This window comes from Aythya fuligula, chromosome 7 (assembly GCF_009819795.1).
Source record: "Aythya fuligula isolate bAytFul2 chromosome 7, bAytFul2.pri, whole genome shotgun sequence".
In the NCBI taxonomy this organism is placed as follows: Eukaryota; Metazoa; Chordata; class Aves; order Anseriformes; family Anatidae; genus Aythya; species Aythya fuligula.
The window spans coordinates 31,911,041-31,930,520 of record NC_045565.1 but is presented as its reverse complement, the minus strand read 5'-3'; the positions used below and the strand labels follow the sequence as shown (position 1 = coordinate 31,930,520).

The 19,480-nt window shown below is 44.8% G+C and overlaps 1 protein-coding gene across 1 annotated transcript; it reads left to right on the top strand.

Annotated features, from left to right (window-relative positions):
- Nucleotides 1-4,775: 4,775 nt before the first annotated feature.
- On the top strand, nucleotides 4,776-19,024 carry RGS10 (regulator of G protein signaling 10). Its single transcript, XM_032191638.1, has 5 exons — nucleotides 4,776-4,884; nucleotides 8,189-8,307; nucleotides 9,756-9,842; nucleotides 15,816-15,959; nucleotides 18,595-19,024. Exons 1-5 carry the CDS (start codon nucleotides 4,836-4,838, stop codon nucleotides 18,739-18,741), a joined length of 546 nt encoding a protein of 181 aa, XP_032047529.1. The 5' UTR covers nucleotides 4,776-4,835; the 3' UTR covers nucleotides 18,742-19,024.
- The last annotated feature ends 456 nt before the right edge of the window (nucleotides 19,025-19,480 follow it).

The following is a 19,480-nucleotide window of genomic DNA, read 5'->3' as shown; positions in this document are numbered from 1 at the left end:
GGTTTGAACCAGACTGGACTTGCACAAAATCTGAGATTTCTTTATCCCTACTCCACCTCCCACTAATTACAGTCCTAATTACATGTAAGCTGGAGTGGCTTAGAATGCATTTAAGGTTTTGATGCTGATTTTTCAATTCATTTGTAGTTGAATATGTTAATGTAGTTTAGCCATGTCAAAAATTTTCTTACTGTAAAAGTGCCTTGTCATGAAAAACCTGATGAAAGATGATTTCTTCATCTCATATTTTCATGTGTAGAGCTACTTTATTTTCTGCAAGCTGTATAGAAATTGTGCAGGTATCCTGGAGGATTGAAAAAAGAAAAACGACACAATTTGTATTTTTTTTTCCAGTGTAAAGACAGCATAAAGGCGAAATAAAATTTGGTCCCCTTAATTCTTTCTCCTTTATTTTAATAGAAAAAAAAAAAAAGCTAAGTAAAAATATCAATGCTTTTGGTGAAACAAACGCACATTAAATATTAAACTAATGAAACTTGCTTCTTTGCTGTCAGATGCAAAGGACTTAAATCTGTTCTTAAAAAAATCACCTAATTAAATTGCAAGCTTTGAAATGCTCATGATTTTATTAGTGCAATTTAGGCAGAGGCCCGGGTGTAGCTGCAATATAAGGAATAAGCACTACTGGAATTTGGGTTTTGCAGATTGTATTTGTGCATAATGCGGTTGGAGCTGGAGCATTGAGGAGCGTTACACAAGCTTAGGAATAAAAGTTGATCCTGTGAAACTTCTTATACTAGGAAGTATAATAAATAAAGCAGTGAGTCAGAGCTTTTTCCAAGTTCAAAATGAGAGATGTTGGACAGATTTCCCTGGTTACTCCTGATTCATTTAGGTAAGCCTGAAGCATTACAGTTTCCTACCAGAATTCTCTTCAAAGCTGTTTGTGCCTCACAGGAAGGGTACGTTTATATTTTCACTGTATGTATCGTACTAAAAGATTAAAAACACGCTTTATCATCTGCTCCTTTACTCTGAAATTTGTAGAACTCCTGATAGTAAATGCATTTAACAAAAGCCTACAAAATGTAGTCAGACTATAAATGGCTTACTCATTTAAGGTTATTCTCACTAAAAAGTGGCTCTTGTCTCTGAAAGAGTACCAGATCTTACCAAAATGAAATCAGTGCTTTTTCGAAACGAAGTAGACTTAGCCACACTCTGGGGAATTCTAGCATTGAGCCTGTCAGTGATTTCTTTGCGTTTAAACTATGAAAACAAGAAGCTAAAATATTTAGATTAAAAAACAAAACAAAAAACACCCTCTGTTTTCATGATACTCTGTGTGCATTTCAACATTGGCTTATTTGGAAGAAAAAACTTGAAAGCAGCGTTTGCCAACCCATCATGAACGCTAAGATAAGTATTTGTGAAGTCTGAAACCTGAATTTATGTATTGGACCTATCATGTCTCTGACAGTCTGATTTTATACACGTATTGTCATGGATTAAAATGCCTGGTGTGCTGTGGCCAGAATACAGCCTTCAGTGTGGCGTTTACTCTTATTTCTGCTGTTACATGTGAAATCACCATCATATAAGGCAAAGTTTGCCAGTCTACAGAATTTATGTTAACAGATCACTTTCTGTTTAAATTCATGTAAAAACATTTGGGTAAGATGCTGAGGTCAGCCATATACAATAAATTACTTTCCCTTTGAAAGTCATAAAATCACAGTAATGTTTTTGTTTTATGAATCTCTTTTGGAAGAGAAGATTAAGTGGTTAGTCCTTGGGTTTGAGGGAAAATGAATTTTCCTAGAAATTAATAAAGCTGAAAGCGAGCTTATTTGCATCATAGACTTTGAGGAAACCTAAGAACCTCGTCCTCTGTCTTTGCAGCTAGCCAGACCTCATTGCCAGCCATGAACCAAGGTTATGGTGTGCTTTAGTAACGAGCGTGGCAGAACTGAAAAACAAGCCTTAAGAGCCTAAACTCACACCCCTGTTCTTGTGTAGCACAGACAGGAGTTTGCTACCATGAAGACCTCTCCTTAATTTAAGTGTTTTAGATGCCAAGTTTGGGGTCTACTTCTTAAAGAGTGTAAATCAGAAGTACCTCTGCTGAAGTCAGTGAAATTATATTGCTGTAAATGAAATCTTTAAGTCATGAGTTGGGTTTCTCATAGTCTGTTCTAATTGCAGTTGATTAGTTTTGAGTCTGTCAACTGGAACTTGGCATTGAAATGAGCTGCATGTTTTGCACATTTTCTGTGATGTTATTCATAGTTCATTATGTTCGAGAATAGACTTTTGCAATGGAAACAGCTAAGCATAACTGCTTCCATTTCTTTTCAAAAACAGCTATTTAAACTGAAGTCCACAGATTACTCTTCAGGATACAAGTAAAATTTTAAAGCAGAATCTTTGATCTCCTTGCCTGAAATCACAAACTTATCGAGTGTGTTTCTGCCTTGTTGGGTATCTTGCACAATCTCATTTCTTCTGTTTTTCTTTTTTCTTTTTTTCCTAGCTCATTCCTACCAATGTCAATGGGAAATTTGCTGAACTCTATCCAAATCTTTAAACCTATCCTCACTTAGGATAATGACTGATCCAAGGTTTGTTGCTTCTCAATATGCTAACAAGTATTGTATGTAGAGAATGGAGTGGGAGAGGGAGAAACAAAGCTCATAAAAGCTTTTATGTTCAGTTTTCAGTGAACTTTTCCTATTTTAACTTTGAGTACTTTTGAAAGCAGAAATAAAAGCTGAACATAAAATATAATCAGATGGTATGGTTTCATTGATTAAACGTATCTCCAGATTTCAGTGTTTCAGTTTTAATGGTACACAGTTTTTGAGATGCAAGTGCAATGACTCTGTAAGTGAAATGTGTTTTCTGCTGTATTGCCTGGCATAGCCTGCAGACTTGAATCATGTTGTATTTGACAGCCAAAGGTTATCAAACACACATGTGGGTTGTATCAGCCTAGTAATTTCTAATGGAAGCTTTGCCCTGTGAGACTAAGGAAAAACCTCATAAAATTGTTGTGATGCATAGTCTTAAAATCTATTTAAGAATGTATAAATCTGGCAGGTAGGCATTGGCACATTTTGACTTAAGTCATAACTAAAGTTGCATGTGTACTTGTACAGGTGTTGCAGTTTATTTGTGGGGAAAAAAAGCAAAAATCCCCCAAATGCCTGAATATCTTCACCAACTTCACCTGGAAGGAAATTTCCCTCATTGCTAAGGCTCATAAAGCGCTGAATGTCAAGCACAAGAACGGAGCACACAGCACAGGCATCTGAGACCCTGACCCAAGCAGCACTGGCAGTCGTGCCCAGCTCAAGGGAACAAGCCTGTGGGAGCAGTGCAATTGCTCATGCTTGCAAGAAAAAGGGGGGAAAATAAGAACTACTGAAAGCAATTTTGTGTCAAGGGGAAGAAAGGAGACAAGAAAATCTCCTTCAGGCTTTACGGATAAATACGTGGCAGAGCTGAAGGTCAGCGTTAGCAGAACATGAATGGAGCGCAAAGGGCTGGCTGTGCTGCTTGGAGCTTCCTGGAGACACCACTGCGGGAACACAAACTGCCTTCGGTCTTCAGGTGTTCTCATATTTATCTACTCCTGTCTCCAAATGCATGATGTTCAGTCTTAAAACAACTCAGATAACTTGTCTGTAGATTAACTTTGTTTTTCTAGGAGTACTAATTACGAGAGTTTAAAGCCAAAACTTTTGTAACACCTGATACTTAAATAAAATTTGGTGGTATCTGTGTAAGTGTCCATGTGCTGCTCTGGAACACCTGGCATGCTTGCCTTGATGGCTGTGACTCAAGAGGTTGTGGAGGATGTGCTCTTTCCTGAGACGGACACCAGGGCTGTTCCTGCAGCATTTGCTGGTATCCTGGCTCTGAATGTAGCGTTACCCCCACACTGACTCTTGCACAGAAACATGAGTTACGGCCCAAATACACTTGTGTTTCTTAGGTTTCGCACATCTGTTTGCAGATGCCACACGCAGCTGTTCTGCAGTTCCCCCTAGCTGCAAAACAATTTATTTATTTATTTTAAATCCTCACCAAAAGCCAAGAAATCTTTACCAGCTAACACAGCTTTTGGCCCTGGTAGGCGAGGCACAAATCCAGCAGCGCACAGGCCAAATCCCTTCAGCTGGAAGGTATTGTGCTGTTATTTACTTTGGAAGCACAGATGCGATTTATTCTCGTGTTGGGGGTTCTGGTGTCACCGATTCCCAGGGAAGGGAGCTTGGCCTCGTGTGTAAGCGGAAAACATCCCTGGGTTTGTGAGGGGAGCCCGTTGTGTGCTGAGGCGGACACAAAATGGGGGCGGCCGTGGCTGCTGGTGGGGCTCTTGGGTGTTGGGGGAGAAATATTTCAGTAAAATGCCACTTTTCAAAATGCAATAAACGAGAAAGGGAAATGTTAACATCTTCGCTGCCCCTCTGCCGGGCCAGAATTGCCCTTCCACGTCTCGGGAGAGCGAGGGGGAGCCCGGGCAGCGCCACCCGCCCGCCGCTTCTGGCGGGAAGGCGCCACCGCCATGTCGGGGCCGCCCAGCACCTGCCCGGTGGCGGCTGCCCGTGTGGGGCAGGAGCCCGGCGGGGCCGAGCGAGGGTGCAGCGGGGCTGAGGCGAGCGGGAGCCGCCCCCGGCAGCACCTCCCGGGGCCTCTCGGCGAGCAGCGCCCGGCCCCGTTACCGGCACCGCCTCAGCCGCGGGGCGGAGCGGGCGGCGGCGGCGCCCGGCAGGAGGCGGCGGTCGGGGCCGGGCAGGGCAGGGCCGGGCCGGGCTGGGCTGGGACGGGGCCGCTCCCCCCTCTCTCGGCACCCCCCTGCGGGCCCCGCGATGTTCAACCGGGCCGTGAGCCGCCTCAGCAGGAAGCGCCCGCCCTCAGGTACCGGGGGCGCCTCAGGCTGGGGGGACGGGGACGGGACCGGGACGGGATGGGGGGAGCCATGGGGCGGCCGCCGCGCTGAGGGAAAGGCTTCGGGCGCCTCGTTCGCAGGGATGCGTGGCCGGGGAGCGCCTCCAGAGATGCTGCGAAAGCAGAACGGCCCCTGCGCTTCCTTCCTGGGGGCTAAAAGTGGAAGCCGGTGGCCAGCTGCTGCTGCTGCTGCTGCTGCTGCTGCTGCTGGTGGCCGCAGGACGGGATGCGGTGCGGGGAGCGCGCCCAAAGCAGCAGCAAGGCGCCGTGGCTTCGCGAAACAGGCAGGTGAACCTTCAACGGGACTGCTGGATCAATTAAGGAGGGTTTCCTTAATTAACAACCAAGCGTGTGATCACGGAGCGGTTGAGGTTGGATAAGGAGGCCCGTGCTGGATGTTTGGTGCGAGCACGGGCTGCGTGAGGTGGGCTGGGGGCAGCAGGCGCTGAGGGGGCTCCGTGAGGGCCATGCCTGGTGTCTCAGGGGCTTGGTGAGGCTCCAGGTCTCTCTGTGGCTGCTGGCACAGCTCGGTGTGAGCACTGCTTGCTGTGCTTTCGGCCCATATCATCGGAGGCTGCAGTTCATTGCCGTTTCTGGTAGCCCCCCTCATCTGACAGGCACAGCGTTACGAGTGCCGCGCTCCCCAGCACATCTGCCCCGCACAAAGAGGCTTTATCCCAGCCTTGCTGCCTGACTGGAAAAAGCAGCTCCTGCAGGATCCTGCCCTGAACTACCACGCTATCCCGCCTGCTAGCAGAGCGTGGGATTCTCCTCCGAAATAACGGTGCCGTGCACGCAAGCACTTGGTCGCTTGCTGTGTTCGTGCCGGCCGCTGCACATCCCAGAGGCAGCGGTGTCAGGGCTGCTCGCTCAGTGGAAACTTTGCTTCAGCAGCCCCCGAGCTGCCTGCTGCTGGCTCGCTCTGCCTCTTGGCTTCTGCTCTGCCTGAGAGATAGCGAGCGCTTTCCTGGGGCAGTCAGAAATAAGAGATATAATTAGCGTGTTTATCGCGTGCGTGCTGATTACGGCTTTTTCAGGAACGTGAAGTGGAAGAACTGCCATGGCGTAACGCCCTGCTCCATGCTCACAGTTATCTCCCCGTGCTCAGTGGCAGCAAGTGCCTGCCTGCCTGGTTTTATTGCTCACAGACCTGTACCTGTTGGTCACTAAACGCTGGTGCTGAGCCTGTTATTCCCAGCGTACGCTATGTAACTTGGTCACCAGATGCTTTTAACAGCAGGAAGTTATCTTTATAAACAGCAAATGGTGATAATTAGGGTTATTCCTGTAATTACGTTTATTGCAGGATTGCATTCTAAAATAAACGGTTTCAGGTTTTCATTGAGTGGTTTTTAAGGAAAGGTTCTCATTGAGGTTCTCATTTCTTCAGTGGAAGCATTGTTTTTAAGGAAATTTAGTAAGATCTTGGGGCTATGGACATGGGGATCATTCTGGGGAACTTTATCCTGTCCTAAGGTCTTAAAAACTTCTGGACATCACACATCAAATCTGCTACATGAAGCTAATACATGGGGTGGGAAGGTACGATCCCAATTGGGGGTCACTTGTATTAAAAAGGAGAATGTTTGTGACTGCTTATTTAACGGGGTGTAATAAAAACACCCAGCGGCTTTCGTGGGCTTATAAAGCTGGAGGGTGTTCCCCGCTGCCCTGCACCCCTTTACGCAGCGCTGCCGCTCTGCTTGTAGGTGGGAGCGACCCTGAGGAGCCCGTGGTGCTCTGCTCACATTGCCTTGCTGCTCCCACCTGGCTGTCGCTTGGTTTACAAAGATCAGATGCCTGGACGCTTTGAGTCAGGCTCCTAAAATAAATTTCACAAATCACAATCGGGAACCACATCCTTTTGCCTTGAGGGGAGGGGAAACTGAGGCACAGATAATTCACTGCAGCGCTGTTTCTAGGCGGAGTGGAATTAGTTTTCTTACACGGGCAGGGCTGTAGCTGTACCTGCTGCTTTGGAGACAAACCTGTCTTGGCCCTTACTGAGGGGGTGTCCTGAAACCTGAAATTACCACTTGTGAAGTGGGAAGGGGAGATTTTCACAGTGGTCTCTCTCACTGTTAGGAAAACAAATGGACTCTGCAAGTCTGCAGCAGCCCAAACTCTTTGCTGCAGTGCGAGTGCTTCGTGGGGTTTAACCATAGCTGCGAAGGGCATCTGATAGCACAGCTCTGCACAGATCATGCTGTGAGATACTTGCTGAGGTTTAGATTCATGGCGGAGGGAGGGTTTGTAAGAGAACTGCAGCAGAAGATGCTGGGATCTGGGTTTCCAGTACCGGCAGGGAGAGACGAAGGGGCTGTGAGGACGCCTGCGGTGGTTTCAGCACGCGCTTTGTGCACCTCTGCGGTGTGCAGGGACCTCGGCTGCTGCCTGGCTGCTCACGGCCCTTCAGCCCTTCTGCGTCTCCTCCTGGCATCCCGAGTGCACGAGGAAAGGAGGCCAAGCTCTTCGTGTGTATTTGAGAGTTGTTCAGATCAGCAATAAAAGCTCTGGAGCCTTCCCAAGGAATAGGTCTTCTGATGCGTAGCCAGCAAACAATTTTTTGGCTTCACCAGCCTTGGATGCGATGTGCTTTCTGTCCCTGGGACAGAAATACTCAGAACCATGTACCAGCTGTCCTATCTGCGGTGGCAGCCCAGCGTACCTTGTGAAAACAGAACTTCAGGGGACTTGAAAACAAACAAGCAAGCAGAAAAAACACCCAGAGGCCGCTCGCCCAGCGCAGGTTGGCTCAGCTGGGGTGAGGCTCCTCTGCCAGCTGCCCCTCTCCCCTGAGACCACGTGAAGGTGCCAGACTTGTTCTGCTGAACAAACCATCGCATTTCTTTCCCGTTCTGCCTTTTCCCACCTCCCAGCGATGAGTCTTTCCTTGAAAATAAGTTTCGTGCGTGTGACCGAGTGGGATTTGCTTCATAGGCACCGATGCCACGGGGTGCCAGGAGGAAAGGCAGAAGGAAAGGTCCTGCTGCTGCGCGGGCTGCGGTCACTGTGCTCCGCAGGCAAAAGGTGCCTGAACTCCCATAAAGCGATGGCAGCGCCTACTTCTGTGCTCGTGAATTATCCAGCTGCGAGACAATTTTACCTCTCTCGATGCAAAGCAGCATTCAAATATGTGCGTGTGTTTATTTTCAGTTTTATGGTGTTTCCTTTAAAGAGCGCAGCTGTAATCCAAGGGAGCAGAGGGGAATGGGGAAGAACTGTGTGTGATGTTAATCACTCCTAACAAAGATGCTCTCCTCAATTTTTCCAGAGATAAACGACAGCGAGGGTCACCCCAGCAGCAGCCAACAGAGCTTGAAAGGAACCTCAAAATGGGCTTCGTCGCTGGAGAACCTCCTCGAAGATCCAGAGGGAGTTAAACGATTTAGGGTTGCTATATTACCTATAAATATTTATATAAACTAGAATTAGGAGGAGTGAGATGAATGAGGCTCACCACAAATGGTGCAGCTGTGCCAGTGCTGTAAGCACACAGGCTCCTGTCCTTCTAGAAGCGTACCCTGAGCCGAGGTGGCAGAGTTGGAGCTGTGGCATTTGCCAAGCTGCTGATGTGGGGAATTGCTTGCTCTTGTAAGGCCTGCGGAAGGCTTTGGGTAACATCTTTTTAATGGGATCGGTCAGCTGTTGTGAGGATTAACAGTTTACTGTTAGATAAACGACAGGCCTTGAGCAACTGATCTCTCTCGCCAAGCATTATTAATTGCTGGGCCCATTCCCACACATCCTTACTCAAGCAGCAAGTTACCTCAAACCATTCCCTCAGCCTGATAACTCTGAGTGGCTCTTATTTTGTATTGCAGCAGCTGTACTGAAAAACATTAGCTTAACTACAAACTGTGAGCTTGTGTAGCTCCAAATGGAGGCTTGAGGCTTAATTAGATGAGGACGGACAGTTGGTTTATCAAGGCCTTGTGGCTGAAGTCAAAGGATTAGCTGCAGCAATAGGAACTACCTGGTAAAGTATGGCTTTGCTGGGCCAAGAACTGATAAAATGCACTGGGATAAATTATTTCCTCCCAGACTGGTTTGAAAACTGATGTAAACCAGGATTATAAACCACTGCAATTACTGTGTGATTGAGAATTCTTGAAACAACAACAAAAAGCGTGGTACTATTTAATTCTTGGCATTACTCAATCTTTATTTTCTAATGCTTGGAAGTAAAAATTGTCAATCTCAGAGCTATAAATATTTCAATCACTGCTTTTTATACGTCAGTTTAACGTAGTTTTTTCCCCTCATTTTAAAACATTCTTCAGTTTTGGGAGAATGCTTAAACACCGTTTAGAGAAGGCAAATACGTCTTCTGCTTTAGTTACTTAAGTAAATTTATTGCCACTGATGATCATGTTTAGAAACACTTTGATATGTAGAGATTTCACTCATTAAAAAAATCAGAAAGATGCTAGACAAGAATCTCAAGTGATCTGTTGCTGTCATTAAAATAGTTCATTATACTCACCTGCTAATGAATTCATATATTTGCAGAGTTCCCTTTGAGTAATAACTGTGAAATTGCTCAAGTTATTTAAGGGAGACTGAAGACGCTCTTCGTCTTAGTTACTGATAAGCTCTGAGATTAGATGTAGCTCATCCTTCTCCTGGAATGTGCTTTTAAAGTGCTGAATATATTGTTCATTGGTGCCTCGGCAGCGAGTAGACACATTAATGCAGTGCTTCTGTCACACTCTTAACTTGTGTCACGGTGAAAACTAGCCATAGGCAGCTTCTGGCTTTAATAGCTATGGTAGGAAGAGAGAAGAACAGTCGAGAAATTGGGTCCTAGCTTTGGTAACTTTTCTTTTTCTTTTCCCTAGGAATTTTTAAAGAAAGAATTCAGTGAAGAAAATGTTTTGTTCTGGCTAGCATGTGAAGAATTTAAGAAAACACAGGGAAAAAAACAGGTACGCTTCCTAAATAAATTTTACTTGTCAGCAAGGTTTCCATAGCAGAAATGGAGCTGTAATATTTCTGTCACATAACATGCCTCATGTGAGTGCAAATAAACACATTTGAGGGAGTTGTACTGAAATCATTGTGGTAGAATTGTTTAGAAACAAAGTTGGTTTTATTTCCAATCAAAACAAAATGCTGAAATTGCCAAGTTTGCCGTGTTTGACAACTAAACTTTTTGTTGCTGCTTTGGAATAGCAAAAAGTTTAGTTCACTAATATTGCATTATCTTGTTTGAAAATATAAAGTTACCTATTTCAGGACATTTTAAAACATAGCAGCTATTATATCAAAATATACACCACTATGCTTAATATGCAAACATAAAAACAAACAGCACAAACAAAATGTTTTACAATACCAAACTGAATTGTTTTGCCTTACTAAATTACCAAAGCAAAAGTATTTGAGGGTCCATTTGAATTATTTTGTTTAAATATTTATTCAGATTGATACTTTTTTTTTTTTTTGATACATTTCTATTTTCATATTTTCATAAAAGCTATAGTTTTCTGGTAAAAATATTCTGTTGGAAGCTTTTTAACCAACCATCTCCAGTAACTTCCATCGAAGTCTAGGTGCAACAGGAACACAGGATGTACTTTTGCTTCTTCTTAGAAGCCTGTAGAGTCAGGCCTAAAATATGTACCACGTCCTGTTTGATTGTTTCTGGAAAAACTCTAAGATTTATTTTTTGTCAAATTCCGAATTTATTTATCTTCAAGGTAGTTTCAAAACTCCAACTGAATAGTACAATCAGTGAAAATAAGGCTCTTAAATCCTAGAAGCCCTCTTTATTTTGATATCCCACCTTTATGCCCTTTACATACCCCCCTCTTATTGATGACAAAGGGAATGTTTTGGAAGGCAACAGGTGCAAACTTACAGCCCCTTTTGCGTTATTCTGGCCAAATAGAATAGCATGAGGAGGTGAGGCTGGGAAAATGCCACTTAAACCTGCTTCAGATGGGACAGCATATGCTGTGAGTAACATCAGAAATGCCAGGGAATTGGAATCAGGTGGGGGAGCTGGCCTTCTAGGGGCATTAGCAAGTGCATCTGGAGGAGCTGCCCCAGTTCTTGTGTCCAGACTGCAGGACTTCCTGTCTTCAGGCCAGTCAAATGTTGTCAGTGGATAATGTTTTCCAGCAGAATACTGGATTTTCAGCAATACTTATTTTTGAGAGGGGACAGTCAAGTGTCAGGAGGCAGGATGACAGAGGTTACTGCTTGTGCTAGCTGCCCCTCCAGTGGCAGCAGTTTCTGTGGGTGGAGTGAGGAGCGCAGCCAGGCTGCGAGTCCATCTGTCCCCTTGCCTGTGAGGGGATTTCAGCTGCAGCTGGGCTGGGGCGCGCTGGAAGCCAACGTCTGATGGCACCAAGCTCGCCCAGACAGGTCCTCAGACCTGGCTCTGCTTCGGAGCAAGCAGCTGCTTCCAATCCCATCGTGTCAGTCTGAGGTAGAAGGCGTTTGATCTCCTCCTCCCCCAGATGTCCATACAGCGTCCTGGCTGGTTCCCTACTCCCCTTCTGAGCTGGTAAAATAGAAGACAGCATCGCAATTCATGAACAAATGGAAAGATCCCTTTGCTCTGTGTAGGGCAGATGTTTTTTTTTCTTGGTGTGTCACGCAGTGTCCTTGCTAAGAGGTGTGTAGGTATCAAACCAGACTTTAAAAAGGAAACGAAAATGGAAAATCCTTCTGTCAGGTCCCATGTTTGCCACTGGATAGCAATCAGATTTTCCCTTCCTAAATAATTTCCATCTTTTTAGATTTACAGGATTGTGCACGCTAGTGCAGGAAATGGCAAACTGATGGATAGAGATAGCAGCTTAGTGAATGCTTGACTGGATTGCCAAACGAAGGGATGGAGACTTGATTAGTTTCAACTCAGCTGAATTATTCAGTACCAGTCGTTACAGCACAGTGTGTAACGAGAGCTTTGGCACAGTAGACTCCAAACGTTACAACCAGGTAGCATAAGTGTGCTTTAGGATGACACGGATTTGCAGTGAGTTTTTGTAGCTACTGCTTATTTAGTTAACTTACACAGCTAGAAAAAGCACTAAAAGTAGAAATCCTTCAAGTGTTCACGATAGCATTAAGCACGAATATGTCTTCTGAAAGTGACTCTTGCAGAAATCACTTTGTGTCTGTCTGATGTGAGCAAAGTGTTCCAAAACCAACTTAGTTATTTAACAACCTGCTTCTCATTAGAGTTGGTTTACCACAGAAACTCTCACAGACACTCAGATTTCGGTCAGATGAAGTTGATTTCAATTAAACCTGGATAAAGTAGGATTGTTTTTTTCTATTTTTAAAGTATAAAATAAACTTGCCGTTACTTGACGTGCGAGTGTTAGCATGAGGGTTTTCTTAGATGCAGCTTGCACCAAAGTCACCAGCTGCTCGTTGGATTAATTATCTGCTGTGCCCAGTGCTGTCGTGGTCCTGCGGGGGCTGCTGTGAGGTGGGGAGGTTGGCTCGGGAGCTGCTGCCCTTCCCTCCTCTCCAGCCTGCTCCTTGCAGGCAGGTGCCAGCTCGCCCTGGCCGTGCTTTCTGCTGGCCGCAAGCTGCCGAACTCTGTTAGTGCCATTCTGAGAAAATATCCAGTGCCTTTTGTCAAGGCTCATTAAGTTTGCTTCAGTCTTTACTCTAACCACAGCCATGTGGGCTCTGCCTACAGAGCTGATGTATTGAGCCTACACGGCAGATCTTGCAAGATGTTGTGCAGATGCATCTTCTCTGCCCCCTTCCTCTTGAATGTGAGCCACTGTGCAGCCAGGGTTGCTTGATCACAGGAGCAGAGGGAGCACTGGCAAGAAGAAGCCTGGCACCTGCCCGTGGTGTTGGCTCTAGACTAGTGGTGGGAATGCAGAAAGCAGCAGAAAAGGAGTTCAGACCATACCTCTCCTCGAGTTTACGTTTGTTTTCCTGTTTTGGTGAGCTAACGCAAAATGCATGCATGGTGCAGGGGAGATGTTCAGCATCTGCAGAGTTGGGCAGCGAGCAGACTGCATCAAGAGCCTGGACAGGTCTTTAGGTGGGCCGACTCCAAGCTGTTGTCTTGCAACATGGAAGTACAAGCTCTTCCCCTCCGCTCAGGAAACACCTCTGTCATTTAAAATAAAGAAATAAAAAGGATGTTTTCCTTATCACTCCTTTAAAATTGAAGTCAAAATAGAAATGTCATTTTTAGTGAAGACTGGGGAAGGAATTAAGTGAGCTCTGCTGCCACCCATATGGTCCACATCTTAGGACACACATTTAACTATTGAAATGGGAGTGGTGAGGATAAGTGAATAAAATTTAACTTTAAATATTTTACTGAGGTTAGTTATGTGTTTCTGCTTGTTAATGAAATAAATAACATGTCCCTTGTGCTACTTTCCAAGTTTTAAATGCTTCTTCTATTGCAGCTGAGCTTTAAGGACAAGTTACAGATTGTAGGAAGTGTTTTGAACAACAGAGAATCTTTTCAGCTGTTGCTGAAATTCAGCAAAATGCTCAAGTTGTGTAGAGACCACTTTCAGAACAAATGTGTGTTATGGTTGGATTTGATGGTCCTGAAAGGCTTTTCCATCCCATATCACACTGTGATTCCGTATCTGTTCTGTACCACGTCCTTCTGCTACTTCTCCTGTGAAATGTGGCAGTGTTTATAAAGGACTAGGTAACACCGCACAGCTGCTAACTGCTGGAGTCTGCTCTGATGAGCATCTGGGACTCCCATTCACCTCATTTGGGAACCGCACATGCTTCAGAGCTGAATTTGACCTTAGGAAAGGAAGTGGGAAGGAATATTTTATCCATTTGAACTACCGAGGGGGATTTGCGTAGACAGAACTTTGTATTCCAGAGGGGAACTTGGCGTGGATGCAGAGGCGAGTACACAGATGTAAGAGAAAAGTGCCAGAAACGCCTTAATAACCACCTGTGAACAAGGTCCCAGCCTCAGAATCAGAGCAGAGTCCCCCGCGCTGAGGCTTTAGCTTGAGGCTAGAACGAAGATCGCCACCCACCGACTGGGAACAGCGCTTCCTCTTCCACCTGGACCTGGCTTTCCATGAACATCCTCTGGGGAAGGCATACACATACTGGCAGCTTCACTGTACCTTCATTTATTTTTTAGTTCAACTGATGTTTCCCTGCTGGAACATGGATGTAGCCTAAGAGGGGCTCTGTGTGCAGCAGAACCTGTGAAGTTCATTCATGTACTTCCACGTCTCCAGTGCCACATCAGGCCCCCCGTGTCTCTGCAGTGACCCCCTCTCCCTACCACAGTTCTTTCACTTCCTTTCTTTGTCATTCTTTCCCACAAAATCCAGAGATCCTCCCCATTTCACCAGCCTCCCACGCAGTCTTCTTGTTCCCCCCATGTTCTCTAACTTCCTCACAGCACTTCTGTTTTCTCTCATGTTTCCCCTCGAGCCTTCCTTTACTCTTTCCCCGTGGTGCCCAGCTTGCTGCTGTGCTCCTTGGGCAAGAAGCGCCTCGTGCTGGGGCTGGCGTGGAGCTCCGTGGGTATCGATTAGCCAGCTGCCAAGTCCTGGCTGGCAGCTCAAGGAGGCAACTTTGGAATATATCCTTTGCACCTCGTCTGTGCGAGGGCTTTAACGTAATTTAAGGCAGTCACACCTCTGATTGGATTAATGGCTCATTTAGAACAGACATCTCTGACCCAGTCTCCCCTAATCTGTGAAACTGAAAAGATTGGGGATCTTCATAAAACACCTCACAGTGACTGAACGCAGCTGGCACGTGACAATTTATCCACCAGCTGAGTGACCTGTAGCACTTTGCGTCCCCTTCGGCGGAGAGAGAGTTAACTCTCAGGCATTACTAATTGTCAAGCACATGTTGCTTTTCTTCTAATTATCACCAAATGCTGATTCTCAGCTGTGAAACATTAAAGAAATTCTGGGACTTGTTCATGGGTAAGGGTTTAAGCGCTTCCTCCTTCAAGCCCACTTCCTGCCAAAGGGTCCCCTCGCAGACAGTTGCTTGTTAAATGCAGCGAGGAACGCTGACACGGACCCACTGCCAGTTATCTGGGCCTGCTGCTCTGCAGGCTGTGCTTTCAGAGGGCTGCAGTGGGGCTTACCTTGTACGTGGCTTGGCAGCGTTCTTCCTCACAAGCTTTCTCTTGATCTGACTGGCCTGTGTTTGATGTTAAAGGGTTTTAGCCACTTGGATGTTGCTTTGATGCTTAAGGGTGCCTGGTGTGGTCGAAACACTATCCCTGGTACTGATCTATCAAGAGAAGACCCCTGAAATCAGGGCAAATGCTAACACAGTGCCTTATGCAAGTCACACCTCTATTTAACAGCTTTTGAGAGACTTATCAATACGGTTAGCCAAAAATTATTATATTTTTCCCCAGTCTTGTACTCAGTGTTGGACGTGAGCTGCCCTGAGGTAAAAACACACAAAAAAACACGTAAGCTGCACGATGAGGTTATCCAGCAGCAGGCATTATGCACTGATTTGCTTATTTTTTGCTGCACAGGGAGAGTAAGCTTCCATGGTGTTTTTTTCCTCCTGGGTTCCTTGTGTATGCTGGTTATCTATTAGTAAAAACAATCTTCTAAATAGTGAAGACAAATCCTAGGTGATGGTGCTGTACAGTTTTACGCTGGATACTCAGTTTTGGACATCACAACTGCTGTCTGACTGACGTGCTGAATACTCACAACTTCTGCTCATGTCAGCACAGGAATTGGCCTGCAGTGATGTTTTTCCTCCAGCACAAATAAGTATAAATAAATAAGCTGATCTTTATATTTTTGGTTTGTTTCCTTTTCAATTCACGCTAAGTTTTGTTTTTAAGAAGTGAGCGAGTTAGAAGTTTCCATCAAAACCTTAAAAATACAGCGACTATTTCCACAGTAAATAATTATTTACGTAAATGTGTCCTTTTGCAGATGCAAGAAAAAGCTAAAGAAATTTACATGACTTTCCTGTCCAGTAAGGCCTCGTCCCAAGTCAATGTTGAAGGGCAGTCCCGTTTGAGTGAGACAATTTTGGAGACACCTCACCCTCTAATGTTTCAGAAGCTCCAGGACCAGGTAAAGCTATTTTCTTCCCCATGCGAACGGTGAAGAAATATGAACCGTATGAATTCCAGTTTGGGACTTTCCTGAAAAATTGGATGAAGTTTGCTCCTGGGTACCTCCGCTGGTAGCTTGGGAATCACCGAGTGCCTAACTTTTTGCCTACATTTTCCTGTGTTCGCTTGTGCCGAGTCATTGCTGATGTTTGTTTCCGTAGTTGCCACTGGTTTCCCTGAGAGCTCAAGATTCCCCTCTTTGCTTTGTTTTGTATTTATATTTATGTGAGTATAATGCAGTTTTCCAAAAAGCCCCCTCTTCTGCGACACACAAAACTAAAGAGAGGAGTTGGCATCTGCTTTGTGTTTTCCTACAGAACTTGGGAGGTCTGGTAGAAATTAAGTAGTGGACTTCAGGTACGCCTTCTGGTGGTAAATCTTCTTAATTGTTAGCTTAGTGCAAATCGTAAGCTGTGAAGTGAGTCATCTGCAGCTTTCCAGCACTTGCCGTCTGTGCTATTTTTAATTTCTGTACCAACCTCAGCACTACCTGTATGTTCCATTTAGCTCTTTTGTGGAGAAGCAGTTACACTGCTTTAAAATAGTGTTTTCAGCCTATTTTTATATCAGGTGCTGAATATGTTAGTTGGGCACTGGCTGGATCAGTTGGAGGGATCTGGGGAGCAAAGCTCCTGCCGTCTTTCAGGGAGATTCCAAGCCATTGGCAGTGGAAGTGCCTGAAACCCAGCTTCCCCGGGAAGAAGCAATGTTTGTCATGGAAAACCTCCTGGCTTGGGGGACGGGTGGGTGATTACGTGGTCATGAGGGTGAAGCTGGAGGGGCTACTTGGGTTAGGATGTTTTGCAGCTTTACGGTGAGCGTGCACACAAACAGCCAGGGCTTAGTGATAGCTGACCTGGAAACATGCTAGAACAGCGGGAGAAGAATCCCAGTGGTGTAGGGAGAAAGTCTGTGAACTTACCAAATGCAGCACGTTTGGGTTGTTGTAGATTTCCACTGCTTGAAGCTCCTGTTTATTGCTGTTAGATAATTGAGGAAGAGTTATGTTCTTCTCTTGTCTTCAATCCTTATAAAGTTATGAAGAGCAGTGCATATAACTTGATCTCTAACAAACACTGCTCACTGCTACTGGCAGCTTGTGCTTCAGGCGCAGTCAGCCGGGCTCGTTGGCCAGAGCTCGTAGGGTTCCCAGCATCAGTGATAACCAGCACTTGGTTCCCCAGCAGCCCTGGTGGTTTAGCTGGGGCTACTTCTGGGGCGACCTTAAGCACAGGGCTTAGAGGCAGCTGTTGCTGTTGAAAGGCATTGGAAGTGGTTCATGAAAATCTGTAGATTTTTAAATACTTGCAGGGTAAACGTGCCTGCTCCGAGGTGACGAGAGGAGGGAACAAAGAGAACTCAGCTTTTGCACGTGATTATAAAATCTGTGTCTGGCTAACCAGGCTCTAGGGGTACTCAGAGAAGATTTTGATCTGAGCGTTCTCCCTCTCTGGGAGATGCTGTAGATGATACAGGAACAAGAGGAGTCTAAGTTCTTAAGCTGACTTAAAACATTTTAACAGGTGATGTTTTCATGGCAATTTTTTTTTGCCCTTAAGCTAGTTTGATAAATGTAATTATACTGGAGTTAGCCAACCCCAGCAAGTGTAATTTGACCTTGCTTAACTGTACAGATTTGAGCCTCTATGAAGAGGGTGTTTTGGAATTAATTTTTAGTCTTCAAGATTGCCACCGTTTTGAATGTGTACTTAAATACCTAGATATGTAAACAAGTGAAGATTTGTAAAATGCTTTATGTCATTTGTTTCGCAAGGGGGCTAGTGAACAAGTGAAGGTTGGTAAAGTGCTTTATGTCATTTATTTTGCAAGGGGGGTGTTCCAGCTCACGCACAGACAAGAGAAGTCAAGTTCTGTTTGCTTGCCTTGGTGTGTCTGTTCAGGTTCCTTGAACATGCGGGGAAAAAAACAAAGAGGCAGTTTGAGATTTTTTTTCCTTCCAAACAGCTGGATTACCCAGTTGCACTACCAGCCAGAAATGAGGCTTGTAAGGTTATCCGCATTTGGATGATCCACAAATGCAGGTCAGAATCCAGAAATTCCTCTTGGAAACGTAGTCACTCTGGGTACCATAAAATGTAATGAGTCACGAGTGATGGCTCAGGGAGGCTGCTCCAATGAGATAGTCATCAGAGGGTGGTGCGGACTTGGGGTTTGCCGTGGTTGTAGTTTTCAGGTTTTCTTTTTTCTTTCCCATTATTTCGAGACCAAGCAAAATACGGCCCCAACCTTGACACTGACCAGATTCCAGGCTCCTCTCCCAAGCACTTTTGTTTTCAGAAAGCTCCAAATGAGTTCTAGCATTTTTTTTGCCTGAAGTGGATATAAATAGGAGAGAAAGCAGATGTGTTGAGGGATGAGCCTACACTGGAGCCATTTGACACTTAAATTAAAACTAAAATACACTTTGAGGTGTATTTTAATGTCGCGCCTTTTCGTAATTACAGTCGTGGCAGCAGTAACAGAAAACAAACAAACAAAAAAAAAACAGTAGAATTCATATGTTGTCCTCATTCAGAATGTAGTTTTACTTGGGTCATTCTTTTTTGTGTTTTTTTCTTTTCCTCTCTTACCAGATATTCAATCTGATGAAATACGACAGCTACAGCCGCTTCTTAAAGTCAGACATCTTCCTAAACCATAAGAAGTCTGAGGAGCAGGAGGAGAATTCATCAGAGGCTCAGACTGCAGCTAAAAGAGCATCAAGAATTTACAACACTTGATACGATGAATCTCGTTAGGAGAGGCGATCCAGTAATTAACTCACACTCAGGAACAGTCTAGGTTTATAGCAGTTGCATATAGGGCTTGGGAAAGCTCAAAACATTTTTAGGAGATACTTACCTTTTTAATTGCTTGAATGACTAATTGTTTTTGCATGACAGCTAATAAATAACCAAGTGCCCATGGACAGACTGTTTCCTAGCTAAAAGGCTGAGGTATTCCTCCATAACATGAATTGCATTTTATATTTCACAAGTTAAAATGCTTTCAGTTTCTTTTGCTTTTTTTTCATTGTTGTTTTTGTGCATAATGATGCTGAGAAAGTGGTTTTTTGTTGTGTTGTTGTTTTAATTTGTGCCTTCTGGTTTTCATTTGTGCATGGCTTTTACTTTCTGAATTGTTGGGAGCAGCTGTTGAGGAGTATGTTTTAAGTTATTTTGTGAATGAGACATTCATAGGAAACTCTAATTAAGGGACAGCATCTTTCAGGGTCAAGATCAATGGAATCTAATCTCACTCCTGTTTTCCAGTGTAACTTTTTTCTTTCAAGGTGGCAGAAGTTTTACTTTGCCTTTACTTACACATCAAAGCACTTCTCTGATCATGGTTTTCATTTTTGTATTTCTTCAATTTCTCCAATATTTTTGCAGCAGACAATCGCCTTCAGAGAAGGGAGCAATGTATATCCCCTTTGGGACAAATGCTCTTAGACACAGAGCATCTCTGAAGAATTCCTAA